Source organism: Etheostoma cragini, chromosome 23 (assembly GCF_013103735.1).
Source record: "Etheostoma cragini isolate CJK2018 chromosome 23, CSU_Ecrag_1.0, whole genome shotgun sequence".
Lineage (NCBI taxonomy): Eukaryota > Metazoa > Chordata > Actinopteri > Perciformes > Percidae > Etheostoma > Etheostoma cragini.
The window spans coordinates 11,828,320-11,854,046 of NC_048429.1; the positions used below are offsets into that span (position 1 = coordinate 11,828,320).

At 41.1% G+C, this 25,727-nt stretch overlaps 2 protein-coding genes across 4 annotated transcripts; one reads left to right on the plus strand and one right to left on the minus strand.

Moving 5' to 3' along the window:
• Window positions 1-4,335: 4,335 nt before the first annotated feature.
• slc37a3 (solute carrier family 37 member 3) lies at window positions 4,336-13,458 on the minus strand. 2 transcript variants are annotated; one of them, XM_034863631.1, is made up of 14 exons: window positions 13,339-13,458; window positions 11,337-11,560; window positions 10,050-10,164; window positions 9,851-9,943; window positions 9,252-9,335; window positions 8,912-9,057; window positions 8,431-8,527; window positions 8,224-8,308; window positions 7,694-7,908; window positions 7,440-7,581; window positions 6,346-6,447; window positions 6,036-6,235; window positions 5,651-5,716; window positions 4,336-4,700 (listed from the first exon to the last, which is right to left on the minus strand). In XM_034863631.1, exons 2-14 carry the CDS (start codon window positions 11,411-11,413, stop codon window positions 4,608-4,610), a joined length of 1,515 nt encoding a protein of 504 aa, XP_034719522.1. In that variant the 5' UTR covers window positions 11,414-11,560; window positions 13,339-13,458; the 3' UTR covers window positions 4,336-4,607. The 2 variants fall into 2 exon arrangements, with proteins under 2 accessions (XP_034719522.1, XP_034719523.1); XM_034863632.1 differs by lacking the exon at window positions 11,337-11,560 and having other exon boundaries at window positions 13,339-13,439.
• Window positions 13,459-14,579: 1,121 nt separating this feature from the next.
• Window positions 14,580-25,082, plus strand: LOC117938928 (DENN domain-containing protein 2A-like). Of its 2 annotated transcripts, none has more exons than XM_034863906.1 (20): window positions 14,580-14,857; window positions 15,939-16,010; window positions 16,649-17,731; window positions 17,939-18,030; window positions 18,471-18,565; window positions 18,651-18,860; window positions 19,094-19,187; window positions 19,285-19,335; window positions 19,438-19,643; window positions 20,210-20,319; window positions 21,119-21,188; window positions 21,672-21,749; window positions 21,839-21,979; window positions 22,248-22,396; window positions 23,090-23,267; window positions 23,419-23,460; window positions 23,590-23,698; window positions 23,801-24,070; window positions 24,154-24,240; window positions 24,363-25,082. In XM_034863906.1, the coding sequence occupies exons 2-20, from the start codon at window positions 15,952-15,954 to the stop codon at window positions 24,392-24,394; spliced, it is 3,156 nt and encodes a 1,051-aa protein (XP_034719797.1). In that variant the 5' UTR covers window positions 14,580-14,857; window positions 15,939-15,951; the 3' UTR covers window positions 24,395-25,082. The 2 variants fall into 2 exon arrangements, with proteins under 2 accessions (XP_034719797.1, XP_034719799.1); XM_034863908.1 differs by having other exon boundaries at window positions 19,291-19,335.
• Window positions 25,083-25,727: the final 645 nt, after the last annotated feature.

Genomic DNA, 25,727 nt, shown 5'->3' on the forward strand with positions numbered 1-25,727 from the left:
TATATATTCTATATACTGTTTTCCTCAGTTTTTGTTTTTACTATACTGTGAAATTATTTTTGAATGCAGACTCTTAATAATAGAAAATCGACTCTAGTTTTAGGAGGTTAATTTTCTTCTGAGGGGCCTGTGGATAGTATTTGACGTCAGTCCTCGACCTCTTTTCTCCCTCTTGCTAAAAATCATGAGGTGGTTTTGATTAGGTGAGTTGCTATTTGTGGTTTACACCACACTTAGCCTTTAGTCTCACCCCAAGGCTCTGATAGCACGAGTCAAGTCGGAGGTCAAAACCACACCTGGGGCTCAAAATGTGGCAGTGCGACTGGGATTAGCTCCAGCTCAAAGGTCAACGGTGGAGGTTCAGCAAAAAAGTTAACGTGTCAGTACCTATAGCTATTGATTTGTACATTTATTTATACGTGATGCTAGATCGTCCAAAAAAAAAGTTGACAAAATTGGATGGGTAAAACAAGGCAATGTAAGGTTTTTACAATTCATTATGGGTCATATATACTCCACCGTGGTCACTTTGGCTGTACTGGTGTGTGTGTGTATATATTTATACACACACACAAAAAATGTGCCAACTCAAAATCATATTCCTTTTTGGTTTGCATTATTTGCATAATGGGGCTGTACAAATTTGTGACGACATCTTTATGCTTGTGATAATGTGGACATTTTCCACTCGGTCTTCATGTCCACCATGTAGTTGTCAAATACAACCATTTTCTCCATGAAGCGAGTGTAGCGTTGTCTCACCACGTTACAGCTCAGAGGAACCCTAACCTTTCAATTCCACTTTAATATGAAGAGTAGAGTTGCTTGTCTTTGCCGTTCTATAAATGTTTGTGTGTATATAATAACAAGTGTTGTTGTACATATATATGTTTGGTGTTAATCTTGAGGTCGAGTTGTAACAGCCGAGGCAGTTAAACCAAAGAGAAAATGCTGTGCTGTGAAATTAGAAACGTCATTTATACAAGTCACTCCCTGAGGGATCAGTAATGGGTCAAAGAAGGGTCTCAAACGTGACAAGATCGTCAAATATAAATAGTGTAAACACACCACAACTGCTCAACTCGCAATTTGGGTGACTGAAATAGTACGTGCTGACCTCTTTCTCCCTACTTACAGTCATTGTAATTTTTACATGGATAAAAAGCCATAATCTGGATACATCCACTCTTACTACCTCATCAAGTGATTTAGCAAAACAAACAAGTTACGTACATGTTCAATGCAAAAAGCAAAACAAAACAAATGTAGCCCAGGATGCAGGCGAAAGAGAAACAGAGGCAGAAACATGTGTGTGTGTGTGTGTGTGGGGGGGGGGTTGGCTTATTATTTTGTTGTGGTAAAAGCGGTCGAGGTTCAGTGCTCACTCAGTGTCGAGTTACACATCAGGTAAAAGAGTCAATGTGTCAGAGTGGGGGCCCAGCTCCGAGCAGAGGAAACTTAGGTCCCCTGAGTGTGTGTGTGGGGGGGGTACTTTTGTTGTCTATCCCTCTCTTGCTGCCTCACTTGGCTCCCCCATCCATAGACAGAGCAGAGAAAAAGTGGTGGTGTGGAGGAAAGGAAAGGGACAACTTTAAGAAGGGAACGCTCACCAGAAAATGTCACAGACCTCATTCTAGATCAAAAGATTTCTTTTTTTTACCCAGACAAGTGGCCTGTGATTCAGACACGCTTTTGTCGGCGCCCTTTAAAGTCTCTCAGTCTCTCGTTCACGAACCACACGCCTCAATCGGCATGAAAGCAGTAATTTAATCATGTAGTAATGTAATCATGTTGTCTTTCATGGCTCAACAAGGCGATATTTCACAGATCTAAAAATAGCAAACATGGCTTTCTGAAATTGTTTTACATTTTCAGGATTCACTGCTTTTTTTGCCAATTTTTTATGTGTGTGTGTGTGTGTGTGTGTGTGTGTGTGTGTGTGTGTGTGTAAGACAATGTTTGTGGGCACCTATCTTCACAGACAAAACTTTCAAAGAATATTAACTTATTTTGAGTTTTTTTTCAAATGATAAATTCCCCATATTTCTCAATATAACTGTGTTGTTTCTGACAGTATATATTTTGCACTACTTTAAACATTGAGAAGAGAAATTTTTTGTGGTAATCTTTTTAAAACAAACATACTCATGACACATTAGAAATGGCTTGACATTTGTAATTATTACAAATGTTCTCCTTCAACTAGACTTTCAATCATTGGTTCATTAGGTTTTTTTTGTAGCCTTGGTACTAATTCTCAAGTCTGTTGGGTGGAAAACTAAATTGATGCATGTTATAATAATAGTAATAATAAGAAGAAGAATTTATACTTTATTAATCCCACAAGGGAAATTACAATGTCAAGACTGATCCGTTAGTGTCTTACTGTGCCTGAGCAAATTTCGCCTGTTGCAGCTATACAAAAGGGTGTAAAGTGTAGCGTTTTTTTGTTATAACTTTGTATATGCATGAGTGTATAATAATCTTTGTATAGGATTTGTTATTGTTATTTAATGCTTGTTTATGTACCCTTGTAACATGTAGTGTATTTGTATTGGCATCAAAATCCTTGATAATAATTGTAAAGAAAATATATTGCTGTGTTGTTGGTGCACTGTTGCCTTTCTAATTGTTGATTTCATATAGTGTGCTCAAAATAAATAAAACAATAATGAATAATATTGACATAAACTACAAAATACTGGTCTGAATTTTTTGTTTCCACTCTGTTTTGTGTGTTGTGAGCAAGTATAGTGAGCATAGATGTATTAAGAGAAGCAAAGAAGGGTTAAAAGTTGCAGGTTCTTGTGTGTAATAGTGCGCCCCCTGGTGGCACAGTCAATCATATGGCAATCAAGTGTCTTAATGCAACTGGGAAACTAATAAACTTAGGTTTAGAAAGGAAACAAAACAAAAAAAATCCACCTATACCATCACTATCTTATCTGAAATATTTTGTACATAACTTGCAATTTGCCAAATGTAACTTGCATTTATTTAAAATTAAAATGTGCATCTACGTGAGTTACAACTCAAAAGGTACACATGAATAAAAACAAATCAAAATAAATACACCACAGATAAGGTTACACATTCCTCAAACATTTCAATTTACATTCTATTAAAGTTGGCAAGTTCAGAGACATCGGAGGTGTAGTCTCATTTTATGCTCCGGTGCTTTTGGTATAGCAGAAAAAACAAGTCTCATACCAGTAATGAAGATTCAAAAATGCCCTGATGTCCCAGATGTTAAAACACATTAAATGATCTACACGCAACAGAGCAAACTAAACGTTGTGTCTACTGGCCAAAGTAGCAGGAAAAAAAAACTTTTTAATGATTTTGAACAAAAGATTTTTTTGCCCAAACGATTGATGGTTACTGACCACAGTGTCTAGTAAAGTAGACAACCTGCCCAATTATTAACTAGCATATGGCTGGTGTGCTAAGACCATTTCCCACCCTGATCATGAGTAATTTATCTTTATTGGTCTTTAAGTCTGTCAGACACAGATTGGTAGTCAAGTTCCCCAAACAACCGTGAGAAAGTGCAGCTTCTGCTACAAGCAGGCAAAATGTGTCTCTTCTGCAATGTCAGAAGGCGGTTTACCCTTTAAAGTGCATTAGGGCATGCTACACTGTTAACCAAATGGGTCAGACAATGGTAGACAGTGGTTCTTCTTATTTTGTTGCTATCACTGTGTGTGCGTGTCTGTGTGAGGGGGATTTCATGGCAACTGCATGTGACTTAAGACACTAAACTTGAAAAAGGAATGAGCATATATCAGATCAGTGACTGACACATACATTACACAGAATCAAGAGAACCAGTCCCTGCAGACAGTATAGCTTCTAATCCTGATTACATAAAACTGTACACAACAGAAATCAAGTGACAGTGAACCAAGCTAAGATCTGAGTGGTTCACTAAAATCCTTAAGACTTTGCCTACTGTACTACAGTGCAATATTCATGATCTCGACCAAAAACAACATAAAGATCATACATATCTACAAAAACTGACAATAAAATGTCTACATTACAATTAATATTCACATTCTTTAGACAATCTTGACACCCAAATTATCCCAAAGTGTTGTTTAAGTTAAAAACATCTGTTCTAAAAAGCCAAACATTATTGAACTTAAGTTAGGAGTTTCTCCTTTAAAAAGGGTTTTTACATAAATTTAAATCCTAACATATATACAGTAGTACATTATGTGATGGCCCTGTAAGGCTTATATTCACAGACTGCACATCTAGGTCCCTTTTAAAGCCTTTTTTCAATCAGGCACTTCAGCTCAACCTATAAATCCTCATATGCACACTAAAAGAAGGCTTTTAGTGAGTGGATGCGATTTCAGTGTTGTGCTCAAAGACTCTTTGCCTGCTCACGTGGGTGTTCATAGCCAAACGCTGGTCATTGTGGAAGTTTAACTGGTAACTCTGTAACTCTAGGTCACCTTAACCATCGTGGCTGTGAGAAACAGAGTCCCACAAATCTTTATACCTCATGAAACTCACCAAAAAGCAGCTGTTTGTGAGCAGCCCTGCTGTGTTGCCACTGATAAGAGTAGGAACATTACGGCTGGCAGATGTTGACGTGTTCACAGCTGGCGCCGCAGCGCTTGTCTGTCTCTCCACATGGCTAGCACCTCTTTAAAGAGCAAGGGAATGATGAACACAATGCTGCCCCCCGTCTGTAACATCAAAACACACAGTTACACAAGGGTGATGTTAATTCAATGTTATGCAATGACATGCTGAAGTGTTGCTGTGGGTGAGGTTACACTCTTGTTACCACCAGTGAACCAGTTAAATTCAAAATCAACTTTAAAATTGAGCAAAACATACAACATGGATTTATATACTTAGTCAGAATTGGCAGTTAAAAGTTAGTAGTTATGCCAATGTCTTTCAAAAACAAACATCTTTAATGTCTGCCCTATTCATGGCAGCCATTTGGATTTGTCATAGAAATATAGTGACACTTATTATCTACACCTGTGCTTTCCCTACTGGGACATGTCAATATCTCTTCAGTTAAAAAGGTTTGTGGCAGGCGCCCGGATAGCTCCGTTGGTACAACAGGCGCCCGCACTCCTTGACGCAGCCGGCCTGAGTTGGACTCTGACCTGTGGCTGTCACAATAAAGGCCTAATAACGGCCAAAAAATTCTCTTAAAAATAAAACAAAAAAAAGGTTTATGGCAAGAAGGGATACAGCTACAAAAGACAGGAAATAATGCTAAATTATGCTAAATCCAATCTAATCTAACAATACAATTGTAATACTATAACCCAGGAAACATGTTTGTTCCTCTGGAGTGTTCTAATCCAAACCAGGATCTTTTCCCTAAACTTAACTAGTCGTTTTGGTGCCTAAACTTAATTGTTGTCACCGTAGCGCACAAGCGTCAAACTCAAGACCGTGGGCTAAATCCGGCCCCCTGCAAAATTTGGATCCCTCCCGAAATTTGACTTTTTCGATGACATAAAAGCAAGAGACTCTACATGTCTGGCCCTTGATGTGATTCTAATTTTCCAGTGTGGCCCTTAGTGAAACTGAGTTTGACACCCCTGCCGTAGTGGTATTCCTTCGAGCCACAGATGGTTAAAAGGCCTTTTGTGATTTCAGGTTATCCGCTTACCATGACAATGAAGAAGTAGAACACATACATCCAGCCCAGCTTGCTCTCAATCAGGGACACCAGGTACTAGAGGATGACACAGACATAAATTAGGTCCGTGATGACTAGTCAACGACTATTTCTACAACCTAACATGCAATTTCATTACATAGAAATACAAATATTGCATTAATCTTATTCCTTGCATTATATCGGCTCGATTGTGAATGGACTAAAGCGATAGAACAAGTGTGTCGTAACAAACCGTGACAAAATGATCGGTGCTTTTCAATAGCTGAACACAGAGAGACACTGACCATGGTAAAGTACACACTTGCACACAGAACCACATCATCAACTCATCAACTTTATTCCTGCTCATGAAACGTCTAGTATTTTTATTCACCTGTCCCCCCGCAGCTCCTATACTTCCTGTTCCGTCCACTATGCCAGTGACAGTAGCCAGAGCCTCCTGATTTCCCCTGAGAGCCCCCTGTCTCCCCAGGTCAGCGGATATGGCAGAGCTGATCATATTAGACGGGCCGCCGATGAAGAAGCCAGTGGTAGCCAACAGCGCGCCGTTAATCACCTGGTCATTCGGTGAGCCTGAGAAGGATGGAAATGGTAATAACGCCACCATAAACCTGATATTATGAGGTGTCGTTGATTGTTGAAGACTGATTTTTGGTTTATCGATGGATCACGGGGGTACTCACGGCTGTATCCCACCAGGGCTCCCATTGCCAGTGCCAGGCTCATGGCCAACACTGGGGATCTCTTTCCCATGCAATCTGAAATCAAGCCCTGAACGGTCCCTCCTGATGCAAAGAAACACAATGAGAGAAATTCACATAACTCTAAGCATGTTTTTTTGTGTAAAGGGGACAGAAGAGGAGACATGTCTTATTTTACGGACTATTTAGTTGCTGACCTGTACAGTACAATTACAATGTTTTGACTTTGTTGTTATTACACACAGGCCTCAATTACACACACATGCTTAATACCTATACACACTAAATGGAGAGATGTCATAGTGAGGGAGCTGCCGATGGAAAGGCGCCCCGAGCATTTGACGGTTTGGTGCCTTGCTCAAGAGCACCTTGAGTGCCCAGGAGGTGAACTGGTCTCCAGCTACCAGTCCCCCACCATACTTTGTTCAATATGGTGACTTGTGTTGCTTCTGTCTTATTTTCTTACTGTACACAAACGTTTTTCAAGGAGACTAAAGCCCTATCCGCATAGGATTAGTATTACCTGCCGACCTCTGGTCATTTGAAATAATTAAAGGTGGTTGTCTGTTATCTTAATCCAGTGCGAATAAGCCATGTCTGTAATTTGTCAAGTAAAAACTTCCCCGGAAATGACTTACCATATTGTGTCAAACACCAAGAACCTGTGATTACATTAGTCCTTTACGTGTCTGTGATTTGGCGGAGTGGTATATCATTATTTCAAGGTTTATGTTTCCTTTGCGCCTTTTTATCCCTCTTTTATCGCAAGGGGCTGCAGACTCCACCTTTCATTGCCCACCTAGTCTGGACCACTGCCCGACCGGAGAACTCCCTCCCCGAGTCGACCCTGGTGATGCTGTGTGGGGGACGCCATGGCCTAATGATAGGGTATGAGCTTCTGATAACCTCTACCGGGCCTGGCCCAAAAAGACACCAAACCCCGAAACACGCAGCGCTGCCTGGAAGGAGACGCTTAAAACACCATCGAGCACAGACTATAGTAATCCCGTGCAAATAGGGTTTATGATTATTATTAGGATAAAAGGAAATGCAAAAGAAATCTACCAGCCACTCACCGATGATTCCTCCGACATCATACCACACAGAGAGGCGGTCAGCCTCGGCCTCCTTCCAGCCGTAGTTGTTGCTCAGGTAGAAAGGAAGCCAGAAGAAGAAAGAGTAGTTGACCAGCTTCAGACAAGCATACGCCAGGGAATACTGCAGTACAAACAGACACAGAGTCAACATGTATTAGCATCATTCAATCTTGATTTTCTTAAAAGACTTTGCAAATGAATATGTCTTGACTTGTTGAGAGTTGTGGACTCACAGGTAGCACTCCAGGCAGACAGAAAGCCTGGCAGAAGCCAATGGCTCGAGGAGCCTCGGCCAGAGGTTCGTCCGGCTGCTGAACTGTTTGGTATTGTCTGGTGTACACCTCCGCCTCCACCTCATCGTCATCCTCCTCGTCGCTCATCAAAGGCCTGTGGCTGTCTGTGTCCCTCTCCACCGGACTGAGTCCAGTCTCTGACTCCAAGCTCAAACCTGACTCACACAAACACACATTCAAGCTGTGGAGGTTGGACATCAATTTATGCAATAAAGACACTAAACTGTTTCTAATTTGGGCCGAGGTCAAGTTCAAAATGGCTTCCATGGGAAAATCTATTTAAAGTGAAAAGAGATGGGCGGTCACAAGTGCACACACATTAAAACACTTAATCAGAAAGGAGGGTTTCATCTCTCACAGTTACGTGTAATATTGTCACCTGAACAGCATTTGATGGTAATGTTGGGATGCAGCCAAATACACTGAAAGCATACAAACAATTTTTTTGTTTTGTTTTACATGTTCCTTACCGACTTCTTTTGGGGAGGTAAGTAGGCCGAAGAACACAACCACACCCCCGGCAAACTGCACCATTGAGGTCACCAGGAAGGCATACTGCACACAGCAACATGGGTACATCATGTTAGCATTTAGTTAATGAGACAATTATAGTAAAAAGTATCAATACGTGTGTGTGTGTGTGTGTGTGTGTGTGTGTGTGTGTGTGTGTTTCTTACCTCATATCCATACTTGAGCACGCTAGAAGCCAGGAAGGCCCCCAGGATGTTGCCTACAGAGGCACAAGCACTCCACAGGCCAAACACAAAGCCACGGCTGGAAGACAACATCATGCAGTTCAATTAGAAAAATGGATAAAAATATGCAAAATGCAACAAAAGTATTTTTGTTTAAATGTTAAAACATACTTCACAACTTCACAGGCAGCTCAGTGAACTGGGTATATTTATATTCAACCAATTATGTTCAAAAGTCCTGCCACTGAGGAAAAGTGAGTCTAAATGGAGTCAATGTTTTGGCAGGAGCACAGGTGAATGGACGCCATTGTGTGTGTCATTTCTGTGTGTGTATCATGAAGCTTGACTTGACAGACAGACAGACACCTGAGTCAATGTTTTTATGCCGGATTGATGTTGCAGTTGTATACTTGCAGCAATGTTAAATCAATGCAGGTTTTGTAAACAGAGAAACGGCACACACCCCGCCTTGCCAAACCAGTTGCCCATGACGGCCACCACGCAGGGCCAGACAGCTGATTGCAGCAGGCCGTTCAGCACCCACAGGCCACAGTACAGATAGATGTTGTAGATGTGGAGCCATTCGGTGAGAGTGCCAAATAGAAACTCCTGCAAACACACAGACAGCTCAAGTTATATTCCAAACTATTATACAAAAGCAGTGTATTTGGAAAACATGCCAACTGGTCTTTAATATTCAAATAAGAAACTGTACATACATAGCATGCAACATGTACAACTTGACACAAACAAAGTACCCTGTGTATCAAGGCACACACACGCAAAAACACATATGTACTCACCACTACAGCAGAGCCACACAGGCCAAAGCAGAGCACGTAGCGCAGGTTCAATCTGTCTCCAATCACACCGCTGAGATACAAACCCTGTGTGGACACAACCATCACAAAGTGACCCAACTGACAATTAAGATGACAATATCTCTGTCAGAAGTCACTACTCTCAGAAACTTGTTAAAGCTATAGTGCGTGACTATTTTATATTAACGAGCACTTGTTATATTCAGGCCATTGCCAAACCAGTTTATACAAAGCAAATTAGGGCTCCACAAAACTCTCTGTATTTCTTAGAAAGGCTATGTTTACAAAATGGTGTAGTCGTTTAGCTTTGGAGAGAAAGAGGACATACATATTACAAGATATTCACCTCTTATGAAAGGGTGGTTCATGGTTTTTTAAACTGCCTTGCCCTCCTTGATCTAAAGTGTAAAACACTATTAGCATCTGCATGGAGGAGGGAGGAGTGGTCCGTGATCACCGAAGGTTTGTGTCATGTGGATGCGCCGACAGTGTTGTTGTAATTACTTAGAATTCCTCATTTGGGGTAACAGAAACTGTACGCACTATAGCTTTAAACCCAGAATATCACGTTTGCTGCTCACCACTGCATATGAAAAAAGGAAGATGGAGTCCAGAGCTCCCAGGAACAAGGTGGCCTGCTTTTCATCTGCAAACATATGATTTTTCTCCCATGTCTGGGACAGCCAGAGATAACACAGTTAATGATATGCAGTATATCTACAGCAGGGGTTTTGAATGTTATGGACTGTGACGCTGCTCAGTTCTGCTGGTGCTTGGTACCTCGCCAGGAGAGAAAGCCGAAGCGCTGCCATTCTGGAAAGATGGTGTCCACTGGGCTGAGATGCTGACTTTCACGTTACTGAACGTCTTTCTGGATGCATGTAGCAACACATAGCTGGAGAGACAGAAAACAGTTTCACTCTGCAAGTAAAGGCTACAGGAATTTGATAGAGATGCATCTAAAGCACATGTAGATTGAACAGGTTGAAGTTCAAACTTCAGCTGGAGGGGATGCTGAACACACCTTTAATATTTTTATATACCAACATTTCTTGTTTTGTTTCACATCAGTTCCAGTGCCACATGGTTTATCACATGGAAACTGATTACATAATACCATTAAAGCTACAAAAGGTCACATAAGCCATGCAGAAGGCTAAATTCCAAAGAAGTAACAGTTCAATTCTGCTGAAAGAATTCACAAAAAAATGCAACATCTTTATCGTAGAAACAGGAAATCCAATATTCAACACAAGCCCAATTTTTTCTACTGAACAGCAGTAGTCACTGTGCGCCACTACCTGCAGCAGTGTTTTTACATGGCCTCAGACATGTGATATCTATCACATCTACTGTAATTACAGATCAACGGCACTAACTGAAATAAACATCTGTAATAATTTAATTCATTTACTGGGTTTGGTAAATGTAGAAATATATTAATACCTATGCAAACATGTTTTAAACAAGATTATACCAAAAACAATTATAAAATGCCCATTTTCCTTTTTTTACCCTCACTTTTTTGATTTTCATTTCACAATAACAAAAAAAGTACAATTCATTTTCACCACTTTCTCCACCTTCAGACTTTTTCAAGTTGTGTAGTAACCCTGCTCCCTATTGGAAATCCAACGTATTGTCCATGTTATCTTGACCTTGTAAACATTGCTACCATTAACCTTTCACCCACATTTACAGCACACATCCATTCAGTCTCTCTGCACACGTGGCATCCAATTATTCACCTCCAGTAATTTCTTGTAGTTTGTTCAGGTGGCTCAGTGGGCTATGAATGGATAATTAGAGGAGAGTTCTGTTTCAAAACTGCTGTAAAGAATCCTGTGGCTTTTCCCAATGAATATGCAATAAAGCAACAAGCTAATAAATACAAAGAAAAACAATAGCCTTTCAAAGTCAAACTAGACAGGTCACTTTCCACCATTCTAGCCCTCATTTGGGTTTCCAGGTACTTTGAGCATGTGTCCGGTATCACAGGCTCATCTAGGCACTAACATTTACTATGGAAGCAGGTTAGAGGAAGACCTTTAAAATACCCTAAATTACCTAAAAAAGGTGAGGAGGAAGACAACCAGATGATGATGAGTGTACTGTGACAGGTAGCCACAGCACGAGGGAGGCATCACAGGGGCGGCCGGAGGGAAGAAGAGGAGGTGGAGGACGAGTAAGGAGGTGGGGGTAGTGGTGGATGTCTTCAGGGGGACCAGCAACAGGACAGGTAGGGGGTTCAGCTATAGTGTCCCACTATGTCAGATGGGACAAGCACATCACTAGGGGAACAACAAAGAAAAGAAGGAATTGGAAACCAACGTTAAAACACTTAACTGCACTAATGCTCATTACTGAAAATAGGACAACAGCTTGTACTAAATACTAATTGCACAAATATAATATTGGTCTAAGGATGACTAAGACAACACAAAACTATTTATGAGAGAAACTTTAAGCACATACATGCAGTGAAACTCATGTAAGACCACCTCTGGGCCTGACAACCACCGCCACACATCGCAGGTTTAAAGCGGACCACACAGAGTTTTGTGCAATTTCCCAAATTTTAAGTGTGCAGTGTTTGAGTTCACCCAAGATAGCAGTGATCACGTGATGGACATGACTTCACTTGATTCTACCAGCCCTGGCCGAATCCTGGACTACAGGCAATACTAACTTGTAGAAAGTATCCATCCCTTTGAGGTAAAAGACGAACATGAATACATGCATCTGGTCTGAATGCTGACCTGTGCACTGGCTCCCACAGGCATCAATAGGCCCAGTGTGCACTGACAGCCACTGAAACCATTACACCTCCCCCACGCGCCTGTTCAGCCGTGACCATGTATCGCCTCATGTTGTTTGCATAGGACTAACTCCTGATTATGATAACCCCAAGTACTGATACCCTACCAGCGCAGCCTTGTCCCCTAAAGTTCCAATCTGTATATCTCACAGTGTGGAAGTCATTAAACTCATGTGACCAGAAAGCGGAAGAGGAGAAAAAAACAGATACAGCGATTGCAAGCATATAACTGAAAGGACCAACCTTTTTTTAAGACCTTGACAAAGAAATATGTTTTTTGTTTTCAAAAAAAAAATATCATAATTTCTAACTAGTAATTGAAGCTATCAAATAATTGTAGTTAAAAAGTACAATATTTCCATCTGAAATGTAGTGTAGTAGGAAAAGAAAGTGCCATTAAAAGAAACAACTCAAGCAAAGTACAAAATGTCAGAGGTGTACACTACCTGAGTAGATGTACTTTTATCACACCACTGCTTGTAACTCATTATTTCCCTATTCTCTTTCTTTTTATGTGATCACCTTTTTTACTTAATATTTCCCTTTTGTTATTCCCTATTTTAATACATCTGCATGTTGTGTTGTGTACCTTGGGTATAAACTGCTGTCTTTTCTTCTCTGCTGGCTGTTAAACGACTTAAAGTGTACCTAACCTGAAACTCCCTCAAGATAAACATGATTTCCTGGCATTGGTAGGGTGCCTGGTAACAATATGTTTTAACCCCTGCAAATACAATGACTGACAGGTGCTAATCGGTATACAGCACGCACACAACCATATACTGTCTAATATTAACAGTCTATGCACACACTACTAAAAAGATCAATAAAAGCAGGACTGCCATTCAAATTTCTGTAGCTTACAGAACAGAGGGGCTCTGGCTATTCCGTGCCTCTCGTTTATTCATTGTTTTTTTGTGACTTCTAATTTAGCTTGTTCAACTCATCTTTCATTGACAACACGCCTGTGAATATCCTGTCGATTAAATCGATTTGTTTTCGTGTTGTTGTTGTTAGAGGGAGAATTTGCCACTACTGCTCGTACAGAACAGTCTCTGTGCATCCGCGGCTCACAGAGTGACAAGGCACACAACGTTAGCTAGATATTCTTGAAGACAGCATAGCTAGTTCCTTGGTCCATTAAACGTAAAAATCACGAGAAACGTCTATGAACAAACAGCTCGCAGTTCCAGTTCTAAGCTTTAAATAAATAAATAAATAAAAGAGACACAAACCAAAGCGTTTTCTTACCTTTCTGCTCATGTATTCCTTAGCTGGCTTGTTCTTGGTGTGGCGACAACATAGACAGTTAAAGAAATCTGTGTTTACTGTTGATTCCTGTGTAACAGACGTCGCTGCCCGCGGCGCACAGCGGTGCCCAGTGGCGCACTGCTGCCACCAGCAGGACAGGGGTGGAACGACAGGCTTAAGAAAATAAGGAGACGGCAGCTGTTCAGCTTTCACCTGTCACTGTGCCACTTGTGTGGTGGCGTTATAGACAACTGAATATAGCCTATTATTGGCTACAAGCTCATAGTTTAAAAGCTGCCCCGCCAAAATCAGTTGTTTGAAATACTCCAGTTCACTGCCTGACACTGCAATAGGGACCCAGCTCTGAACTTGGACTGCACGGAAATTCTGGTAAGCCTTTAACATTAGTTTGCTCCGTTTACATGTGTAGCCCACATATTTACATGGTGGTTCTCAACGATAAGACACATTTTAGTTTTTTGTTAACGTTTTTAGAGGTATTCAATTTAAATGGATAATGTAATTATTAGTATTACAAGGTATTATGTACAATCAACAATGCCGTTAAAGAATTCAAGGATTCAAATGTTTATTTTTTGAAGTAATGAAATGTAACGTGGCAAACTTAACATGCTAAAAACTAGTGTGAAAAACAAGGATTAGAAAAAAGAAATATAAAGATTAAAATACAAGCCAAAAGGATATCTACACTATATGCACTTAAACACAAACGATTATAAAAATACATGAAAAAAAACAGCAACAAACAATTAATTACACCTTGTCATTTATTTTTTCAATTGCAGTTTACAAATCCTATTGGGACTCTCTTATTCATTTAGAAGTAAATGCACACCCTGGGGCAAGTAGTGTGGGCTGATACGCTACAGCTGCAAGCAACTGTGGCTCAGAAGCAGTTGTGATGTGAATTCCAACAAACTTCAGAATTGGAGGGAAAAAATGTACAATGACGAATGTCCCATGTGTCAGTTGTTTCCCTGGAGCTACTAGTCACTATTATTGAAATAAAGCAGTCTCAGACAAGATTAAGAACTATTCATTTACTGGTCATAATGTCAACAATAAGAAGAACAGCCATGCAGATAAAGACATTCATGAAGAGAGAGAGAGAGAGACATAGACAGAGAGTGAGAGAGAGATAGAGAGAGAGAGGGAGAGAGAGAGAGAGAGAGAGAGAGAGAGAGAGAGAGGGAGGGAGAGAGGGAGGGAGGAAGTCATATCCAGTTTGTGTAGGGAAAGAAAGAGTGAATGAAAGTCGAAGATTGGAGAAGAGACAGGGAGCAAAGTGTTCAGACTTTATTCTCTCTCAATTAAATATCTGACCACTCTCTTCAAGGCTTAAAATAAGTTAGAAAACCTATTGCAGATGGTTTAACCTGGCCATACAGCACACCTTGGGGGTTTGGAGGTTATCCCAATGGAGACTGTCATAGACGCATGGGTTGCATTATGCTCCCAATTCACTAATGAACACAAGGACACTGCACGACAGAAGGAGGTAAGTAGCAGATTTAATGCAGTGTGTTTAATATACAGAATGAGATGCGTACAGTGGGATCCAACAGGCTGTGTTATATTTTCACTCAGTGTTGGAGAATAATGCAATTTCATTCTGACTTCAATTGAGTCATATGTGTTCTGTTAAGTCACCTTAATAAGTGTTAAAAACAATTGATTTTGGAAAATAAGATGTGGTATATTTATTTAGGAAAACACTTGTTTGGGAAGTCATCTGGGCGTATGTCATTTGAAAGAGCAACTCTAGCATAATTAAAACTGCAACCATTTATGCATTTTGCAGCTCTGGATGGCCTGCTGTCTTTATCACACAGTAACGATGTATCTGTTTCCAGGATAATCAGCTAAAGGCTACGTCTTTAAGTGCAGCGTGCAGTCCCTCTGCTCATGCACACTGTTATTTGGACTATATATCAACTAAACAAATGATGACAACAGCCTCAGAGCTGGGAAATTGGGAGGCTACTGAACTTTAAAACATTGGCCTTTTAAAGATGTGAAAGTGCGAGAGTCAAAAAGAGAAGAGAAGAGCAAAGGACAGTCTCCAGTGAGAAGAAAGCAGCCGAATAAGGGACACACACAAAAGAAAATAAAAGGGAGAGAAGAGTGATTCAATCATGCATTCATGAAATGTTGGTTTGTGTGATGAACTGCTCGAGGGAGTTGCAATGTGTGCCTGGCTGTCATGTTTTCCCTTGAGTCTGCCCAGCTGGCCCCAGAGTACCATACAATACCAGCTGTGAATTAATGGTCACACTGCCTTAAATGTTACCAAGGATCTTAATCTCATGTTAAAAACGTAATGTGAAAAAGTGTGAGCAGAGATATTCAGTATTCTGTTAAAAAAAATAGCCTGCAGGTCTTAGCCTGTTGGAGCCAAGCCAGACAGGATATGAACATAGGATGCCAATAAAAAGGCTAGTATCCAAATTCTGAATGCCACATTCAGCACTGCAAAGAAATCAACCGATTGTCTTAAGGGAATAATTGACTTGCTTACTTAAGTGACTTACTAACTTAATTACTTACTTAAGATGCTTTCCTCTTTATCTCTGTCTCAGGGGTTAAGTGATCATGGCGGCCACTAAGAGAATGACAAGCACGCCGGACTGCATCTACTCCACTGTCGACAGGTTGGTATCAGTAAACATTTTCCCGTTAGAAAATGGACATTTTCCCTCACAGATTCCTAGAAGTAGGTTGCCTTGTATGCATCACATCAATTAAGGAAAAGTCAGAAAAGGTCTCTGAACTTAGGGCTTCCCATTTCCTCATGTTTATTTATTAAAACATACTGGTTTGATGAAATGGGCCCCGGTCCAAGTATGTGTTTATTTAGTGAGGCCGATGAGAAGAAGATGCTCGGTCATAGGCTTGTTCTCTGGCATTTACTCTCAGGCTGAATTTTCCCACTGCCAGAAAAAGACTAAGTGTCCTATAACTGGCAGTCTCAGTGACCATACTGGGAAGTTCAGGAAACTCTGGTTACCATTAAGTAGCCTTTTGTCAGGATTTTATTGTATTGTTCCAAAAAAATACTCAGGGAATACCAGGGTACTGGTATTATTTAGAAAGATGGGTTTTTCTGAGGAATTCTGTAAAACTCTGGTTCCCGACCTTTTTTGTCTGTACCCCCAAGCCTGATTGGGAATCACTGCTGTATCACATTTCAAATGTATATTTTGGTCATGTTTATTGTTTGAAATGTATCATTTAATGATAATTTGTAACTTTGTAACACCCAGTAAATGTATCTTTTCTGTGTGTCTAGGGATAGGAAGGGCTGTGCTACTGGTGAAAGAAGTGATTTCCATATTGCATTAGTGGAAAAAAAGGAAGCCGGGCAAAGAAGACAGGGAGCACCAAAAATCCCCTTCACCCCATTAGACAACCTGAGCAACCAAGAGTCACCCATAATGGCTTACAGGAGGCCGAGCTATAACCCTCACAGCAATGAGAACACTCTCCTGGTGGACAGCAAGCTCCCCAGATCCAATGTAGGCAAAATAAAGGACAAGATTTCTCTGTGGGAGGGGAAGGAACCTACTCATTTACCTATTACCTCAAGTTCTTTGGGCCAGTGCGCTATAAAAAGGACGGATTCACTTACAAAAAACAGTACGACTTCTGATGAGCAGAGTACAGAGAGTTGCAAGAGAGTAGCCCATAAGGAAAAGGAAAATCTCGGGAAAGAGAATGTAGCGAAACCTGGGGATTCAAGGCCTTGTTCACCCGTTGAAACTGGGAAACAGCAAAAAGGGACGCTGCTCAAGAGCACCACGCCCAGTGAGTTTCAAAACAGGGAGGATTGCGGCAGAGTTGTCCGCAAGGAAAAGCAAAATCAGAAGAAAGACAATGTAGAAAAGCTCAAAGATTCAAGGCCTCGTTCTCCTACAGTAGCAGTGCAGCAGCAGGCGGGGACGTTGAGGAAAAGCATTGAAAGGAGAACAGGCGAACAAACCAGTCAGGAGACAAGAGCTGTGTTCACCCTTTTTAAAAACCTGGATGCCATGGGGGAGAACCATGGGAGAACTCCTCCGGAACTTGGGAACTACTTCAGTCCACCTAGCAAGGACAAAGAGGTTGTTATGGGTCAAGCTAGTGCATTGAAAGGGAAGCAGAAGCAGGAGAATGTGTACACAGAGCCAGGGGCACCCCCCATCAACCCAGTCCCCAAACCCCAACGTACCTTTGAGCATCCAGCTACCGCTCCCATTGGGAAGAGTCAGAGGCTGGGGAGAGAGCAGAGAAACCTCCCCCCACTGCCTTCCATCTCTACAAAAACTTCCTTCAAACCTCCCTCTGGTGTCTATGGGAGACCCAGGGGTGAGAAGGGCAGAGACAACGTCCACAGGTATAGAGGGAAAAACAACTGAATTTGTTGCTTGTATCCTATAGTCAGAGCTAAACCAACATAAAATACAATATATAGTTTTGTGGCCATAATTACAGTTAGACCTGATGTTGCCCCACCTGGCTAAATGAGAAAAAATCTATGAAGATAATAACAGTTAATTCATACTTTAGCAGCACATTTTCACTTTTTTGTTCCCCATGACAGGAAATTCTTTGAGTGTGAAGACCTTGCAGGGTCAACTAGCCCGCTGTCCTCTCGCTCACTGTCTCAGGAACACCACTATGAAGACATCCCAGGTCAGAAACCTCTAATATCCATCACCGATTTCCCCTTTTTTAAAGAAATCATTTGACAGAAACACGTATTCCCTTTCTTGCTTGTTAGATGAGAAGATCAATACCAAAAAAGGGTATACAGTACATCTAACCAATACATAATGAGTATTTCCTTAATTGTTGAACTATTCCTTTTCAAACTACAAAATGTGGACTATAGGGCTGCAGCTCATGAATATGTCCCTGATATTTTCTAGAATCAGTGTTTTACCACATGTATTGAATGTTTCTTCCGTTTTTCCACTCCTTTGTGAGCAAAATTCAGCAGAAAACAATATTATGACTGGCCGCTTCAGCCTAAAAATATCAGAATAGTCTTCAGAATTCCATATTGTTTGAATCTTGCTAGAAAAATGCATATAAACATGTTTTGAACTTTGCCATCTTTGGTCTCCCTGCAGACTCATCCAAAGAGAACCCATATGAGGACATAGAGCTGGAGAGTCAATGCCCCCAGCAGTCTTTGCCCTCGTCTCCTGGCGCCGATACTGCAAAGGTTCTTGAGAACAAAGCCAAGCACTTTACATCACTTCTTATAAAAATGACTATGAAAATGTATTCAAATATTGTTTTGTCTACAGACTTCAAGGCCCGGCTTCTTTAGGCAGAATTCAGGCAGGAGCTTGAAGCTGCTGGACCTGCGGAGAACCAACCAGTCGTCCCACAGCACCAGCAGCGGGGGTGTTTCATCTCCACCCCAGCTCAGCCGTCCCTCCACTCCCACTGGGCCTGAACACATCTCCTGGCTGCCCGGGGATCCCTACAGTCGCACCTGCCGCAGGATACCAACGGTGTGTGTTTCAATGCAAATTTTACAGCTGTGTATATCTATTCTTGTCAAGAATCCCTAAGCTAGAGTAGACGTTTTATGTAAAAACCCTAATGCTTATTATGATAAGTTTAGCTCAGCGTGGCTGCCAAGTTCCACTCTTGGTGCCAAAAGAATATTAATTGGTGAAAGTTCTCAACCTTGACGACAGATATCATGTTGCAGTATTTCTTTACACTGAGTTTTTATTAACAGGTTGTACTAAGGATCAACAGCATCTTCGATGCTCGGATAGGGAAGAAACATCTACGAAGGATCTATCACTACGCTGAGACAAGCTCAGGGAGAGGTGAGGATGTCGAAATGAAACTTTAGTCTTCATATTTTCTAATGCCTAATGTGTAAATGTGGTGTTTTGGCTTAACAGATACAACTTTTGTTTGCAGTAACAGATGAGAACAGTGACTCTGAGAGCGAAGTTGAAGAAAGATCTAAAGGTAGACTACTACACCTCTTTTTGTTTTAAACTTTTTGAAAGCTTCAATTTATAACCTGTATATTTGTGCGAAATGCTGTGTTACACTTTTCCTCTTTTCCAGCTCATCGTCAGCGTCTCGTGTCAGTCCAGTCCAAACTGAGCCAGCCAAGCAAGGCCCACTATAATGGTACCAACACCAAAAACAGCTTTCACGAGCAGGAGCTTCACCAGCGTCTGCTTTTTGAATATTTTCTAGTTGTCTCGCTGCAGAAGTCGAAGGCTGGATCCCACTATCTGCCCGAGGTCACACAGCAGTTCCCCCCAAAGGTCAGGAGCCGAGCAGTATGTCAATCTTTTGATTATTTTGTTTTAAAGGGGCACATCACAGGTTTTACACATTAAGTTCAGAGGACTTATCGTGCGATAACATCTACTGTAACTGAAAGAGGCTATCCTGTTGGATAATGGAAAATGCAGATTCAGTCTTCTGTTTTGGGGCTTTTTCCATTTGTCTCTTGAGAGTCCGCCAACCTAATGGAAGTGCAACACTAAGTCTCTGAAGTACCTCTTTAACTTTTGGGACCAACTGCCCCAAAATAGGAGTGTACAGATTTTACCCTAGACAGACAGAAGTCAACATTTCAAACAATTCAAAATATGTGACTGATCCCAAGTCTACGAGACAAGATTCTGTGAATGCAAAAAAAGATGAACAAGCAAGAGAGAAGCTTTAAACCATGATTTCTTTGTTTATGCAGCAGCATTTAACATACCCTAAATCAAAGGTGTACGCTTATACTTGTTAATAAGACCATGCAAACCTTTACCTGCTGATTATAGATTCATATGCATGAAATGAGTCCCATTGCGTCACAGCTTTCTTCATGTTCCAGCTGGAGCGGAGCTTCAAGTTCATGAGGGAGACGGAGGATCAGCTGAGGATCATTCCTCAGTTCTGTTTCCCTGATGCAAAAGACTGGGAGCCGGTGGAGAACTACCCAAGGTGAGAGTGGAAAAATTAAAGGTTCCATATCATGTTCATTTTCAGGTTCTTACTTGTATTTTTTGGTTAGTACTAGAGGAGTTTTAATAATTAAAACATTCTTTTTCTCATACTGTCCTTCTATATCTGTATTTCCCTTCTGTCTGAAACACTCCATTTTAGCGTCTGTTTAAGCCCCCCTCCCGAAAAATACCAGTGTGCTCTGATAGGTCAGCCAAGTATTCTGCATGTGCTCTATCGGAGTCTCTGCAACTTCAAAATTGACTGTAATAGCAATGTAGCTGCACTTTCTACCTATATGTAGTGAAGTTTTGACATTACAAAGTCCTAACGGCTTGTTTAAAGGCCCCGTTTCTGAACACAAGCTGTATGCATTTCTCTTTGGTTTAATTGTGTTGCCACTTTCACAATATTTATTTAGAATATTGACCAGCTTCATTTAAAAAAAAAAAAAAAAAGTGAAATGTATGATGACATGGAAAAGTATGAGCCCTGTAACTTAATGCTACTGTTTATGAAATACCACATAGTATAAAGATGATGTTATGGCCAAAATAAGTGTCATACATCTTCCATTGCAATATTAGACACTAATAATTCAACTCTTACTGCCACTTGAAAAATTAGCTTTTTGAGCCATGATTCACAACTGCTGTACTGCACTGATGGTGTATAAGTCTATTCAGGCTGTGCACAAAAATAATAACTGTCAGTTTGTTTGTATTTATTTATTAATGTACAACACAAATATGCTAATCACGTGTTTATTTGTGTTTTTGTTGTGGGCCATCCCCCACAGTGAAATGTTCTCCTTTGTTTTGACTGGAGAGGATGGAAGCAGGAGGTTTGGATACTGCCGGCGTTTACTGGTAAATAGAAATGAGTCGAATAAATAAGTGCGCTGCTACTGAACAGGATGTGGCTAAATACCACGATGACGGCTGAGTAAATAACCGTGCCAAAATAGTCAGTGTGCCTGTGGGAAAATAGTGCAACTGAGAGTCCGGGAGGAAGTGTGTGAGAGTGTGTGCGTGTGTACTTTTGCATATGTTTCTGTTTATGTAGTTCTATAGCATGTGTGTGTTTCAGTGCTGTTGGTGGATTAGTGTGGTTCCATTTTTAGTTTACATGGCCCCTGTCCTGTAAAAACCATTGGAACAGATTACTTTGCCCTTTATGAATTCTTATTTTAAAAAAATGTTTAACTTGTAAAATACTTAACCCAGATGTTAAACTGAAAAGAACATGGCTGTTTAACTGAATTAACTGAATTGTTTGAGTTATGTAAAGGTTCATGTTTTGGAGATTTTCACACAACAGCAGCTATTAAACATCCACCCTTTCTTTTTCAGCCAAGTGGAAAAGGTAAACGTCTACCAGAGGTCTACTGTATTGTCAGTCACCTTGGCTGTTTCAACCTTTTCTCCAAGGTAAACTACCCACTAATCCCTTATGATCAAACGATTGGCACAAAAGTCATTTTTAGCACATTTAGAATGTGTGTGCGTGTGTAATGTAGGTGCTGGATGAGGTGGAGAGGCGGAGGGCCTTGTCTCCAGCTCTTGTCCAGCCTTTAATGAGAGCCATCATGGAGGCTCAGTTTCCAGCTCCAGGCCGAACCATCACCATTAAAACTTTCCTCCCTGGCTCCGGCACTGAAGTGAGTGACACTGGAGGCTACCACTGAAACAGTAGGCTCCAAAAGTATTGAAATTAAGGATCATGGAGTTTGAGAAAAGAAAAGAAAATTACAAACTTTGTAAATTTAGAGGAAGAGGTGTGATTAAGTGATCTGAAAAAAATCATTTGGCCAGAGTTTGTGACACATTTTTGTCATGTTTTACCAACATTTAGAAATGTGTGTCACCTACATCATGCTCAACCGCTCCGCTTTCTTCAAGATTAAATATTTGACTGTCTATTCCCAGGTGATGGAGCTCTGTCGACCCCCTGACTCGCGCCTGGAGCATGTGGACTTTGAGTGTCTGTTCTCCTGTCTGAGTCTTCGTCTGCTCCTCCGGGTGTTGGGGTCTCTGCTGCTGGAGCGAAGGGTCATCTTCACAGCTGACAAACTCAGGTCAGCTCTTTCACATTATCTATTTATTCTGTAGGCTGACACAACACACTGAAACATCTATCTCCCCTCTTTGTGACAGCTCATTTGACGGCTCTTAAAAATACAAGGCTGCACTGAACATCTTTCTTCCATTGTATGCAGTTGGCAGATAGTAGGTGCAAACGTCAGGGATGTTTTCAGTAAGTTATAAGAAATGTGGGTGGTCCAGACCGTCATTTTAAAATAAATTTAAGGCAGTCCCAGTTTTTTTCAGGGAAGATATTTTGAGGCCAGACTCTTGAGTTGTTGTTGTGCTGGGGCCAGTTTGTTGTTCTGCAGGAGAAAGCCAGTGGGGCTCAGAAAGAGCGGTCCCAGTGGTGGAATGCAAAGTTAGAGTGACGTAAAGTTTTTATGTAGCTGTGCTTTCTTCTCTGGGAAATGTTGTTACATAGGGAATATTCAGAGCAGTTAGACTGTATTTTAGACCATAACTCCCTCATGTGGTGAGAAAAAGTAAGTAACTCACCATCTGTATCTTCCTCTGCCTCTCCCTCTCTTTCCAACTCTCATCCAGAAAAAAAACTAACATCTATTCAGGCTTTAAACGTGAATTGACATGAAACAATGAAAAGCATTCCCTTGTGTGCTGGTCATCATTTAATAACATCTGATGGCCTTCCACTCATCCCCCCCCCCCTGCGTATCTCCTTGCAGTACTCTCTCCCAGTGCTGCCATGCCATTGTGGCGCTGCTTTACCCCTTTGTATGGCAGCACACTTACATCCCTGTGCTGCCCTCGGCCATGCTCGACATCGTCTGCACTCCGACCCCGTTCATCGTTGGCCTGCTGTCCAGCTCGCTGCCCCAGCTCACTGAGCTGCCCCTGGAGGAGGTCAGACAGGCTCTAATTCTTAGCAGTTATGAAGTAAAACTTGAGTCATCTAAATACTTTGTTTGCAACAGCAGCAGTCCAGACCTTTTACATCAATACATTCATGTAAAATGTTGTACAATACAATCATTTGCATAGTTTCTGTGCACAGGTTCTGGTTGTGGATCTTGGAAACAGTCGATTTCTCAGACAGGTAGGACACAACTTGAGGTATATTTGTGTGTTTTTCTAGCTCTGTACGATCCGTATGGATGTAAAAGCAAATAATTTAATCCTTGATATATTTACAACAACATTTTTTACCCTGTTTTTTCAAATGTAGTTGGACGATGAGGACTCCATCTTGCCTTCTAAGCTCCAATCAGCCCTGGAGAATGTTCTGGAGAGGAGGAGAGAGCTTGCCAATGACAGAGGAGGAGACACACCTGGTGGTGAGACATAACATGGACTGAAACTGGAAACTAGCCATTAAAAGCCATTCAATTTTACAACTCAGCAAGTTCACATTAAAATGGTCATCCTCTTCTCTTCAGATTCAGGCCATCTTAGCACCGTTGTGTCCGAGGCCTTCGTCCGTTTCTTCGTGGAGCTGGTAGGCCACTATCCACTCTTCATCACCGGTGAACGGGAAGACGGCTACTCCTCGTCTTCTTCCTCCCCGGTCCCCTGCGCCTTTCAGCGCGAGGGTTTTCGTAAAGCGATTCCCTCCAAGACTGTGCGTCGCTTCCTGGAGGTCTTCATGGAGACCCAGATGTTCGGCTGGTTCATCCAGGAGAGAGAGCTGCACAGGCAGGCTCTGAGAGGTAAAGAGCTGCAGGGAAAAGAAGAGGGTCAGCTGTTGAGAGAGCTGCCGCGGTGATTCATGATTCTCTCTCTCTTTCATCAGGACTGTTTGAAGTGAGGGTGCAGGAGTATCTAGACTCCATCCACGAGAATGAACACCGGAGGGTTAACAGATTTCTCAAAGGCTTGGGTAAGGTTGTTTGTGAGCTATTCTTGCTTTGTTATAGTATATAGACACCAGCTCTGTACACACAATCTACTGTACGCTCATTCTCACATTAAACCTCACTTGTTTGTTTTCCTTTGCTCCAGGGAACAAAATGAAATTTCTTTCCAAGAAATAATGCCACTACAATTGCACAAAAAAAGGTACAAACTTCAAAGGAGAAGCACTGAAACAAGGAAGGACTTTACTGCAGAAATCAAAATGATCATCTGAGTATTTTTTTGTTTTTTGTTTAGATTGTTCACGCTAACCTCATCTCTGTCTGTGTTTGAGACTTTTGCTCAAGGACTCATGATAGAAACAAGGAAACTGGGGTGAAGCACAAATTGCTCCAACCGAAGGAAAATCCTGATTTACTTATATAAAGAAACGTGGGACTGTAGACACAGAAATATTTAAGAGGTTCCTGGTTGTTTAGCTTTTAAATTCTATATTCTTCAGGCAACATAATTCCTGTGAAAAAATATATGAAGAATAAAATTGGTCTTGGGTATATTGCTGTGAGTAAATGTGAATGCTTCTATTCAGGGGTCATTGAATGGAAAAATTAGGTATGTAAGATGGTAGTCAGTCCGCCTTTGTATACGCTGTAACTGGACTTGAAAGTTCACGATCATAGTATTTTCTGAATCCACTAGAGGGCAGTAGTATGTTTTTTCTGATTCGATGATCTTGACACTGTCAGTGACGGACCAGAAAAATACACAGACCTGCTTTCCCGCTCTTTAATGCTATCATTTTCTTTTAGTCATAACAGTGACAACATCACAAGTAAATAAATAAAATAAATATATAAATATTCTCTGCTTGCTGTTTTTGAAGTGGTGAGTTATTGTCTTGATGTTCTCATGGTTTTTTCCCCACTGAAACAAATGCCAAGGTCTCATAAAATGATTGCATTACATGTTTGGAGTTTTGATGTCATAATTGTAAACTTTGTAGTTTCCCAACCATCCTCCAACTTGTAGATTATGAATGATGAATACTCATATGAAAAATGAATAATTTATGGCAAGAACATGCAGTATCCAATGACACTGTGCACATTCTAAAAACTCATATTCTAAAATATTAGTTTTGTTACACACTGGAAAATCCTGAGAAGAAAATCTAAACCAAGTGAATTGTGTTACCTCAGCATATGTGTGCCAGTTTTACACGGTGAGTAATCCGCCCACCAATCATTTGCTAACTGTTCACTGCTGTGTTTGCGCGTTTGAAGTTATTTGGCCTTTTTACTACAAGAAACCTTGGTACAGAGTTGGTGGCAGCTTTACTATTTTAGTCTGTGAGTCATGCAAACAAAGCAGACCAAAAAAGACCACAAAGTAGAAAGCACATCCTTGTCAGCATGAAAACACAACACAGGTGCAGAACAGAGCATAGTAGTGTATTGTCTGAGCAGTGGTGGGCTTCGCTTGTGCCTGCTCAGCATGCCCAAGGGCCTCAGG

Bases quoted from the DNA above. Each gene is read 5' to 3' on its own strand.
- slc37a3 (XM_034863631.1), bottom strand. From the start codon at position 11,413: ATGCCTCCCTCGTGCTGTGGCTACCTGTCACAGTACACTCATCATCAT. The intron at 9,058-9,251 runs GTGAGTACATAT...GTGTGTTTGCAG, and splicing joins TGTGTGGCTCTGCTGTAGTG to GAGTTTCTATTTGGCACTCT. The intron at 4,701-5,650 runs GTAAGCGGATAA...TTGATGTTACAG, and splicing joins TCTACTTCTTCATTGTCATG to ACGGGGGGCAGCATTGTGTT.
- LOC117938928 (XM_034863906.1), top strand. From the start codon at position 15,952: ATGGCGGCCACTAAGAGAATGACAAGCACGCCGGACTGCATCTACTCC. The intron at 22,397-23,089 runs GTCAGCTCTTTC...ATCTCCTTGCAG, and splicing joins TTCACAGCTGACAAACTCAG to TACTCTCTCCCAGTGCTGCC. The intron at 23,268-23,418 runs GTCAGACAGGCT...TTCTGTGCACAG, and splicing joins CTGAGCTGCCCCTGGAGGAG to GTTCTGGTTGTGGATCTTGG.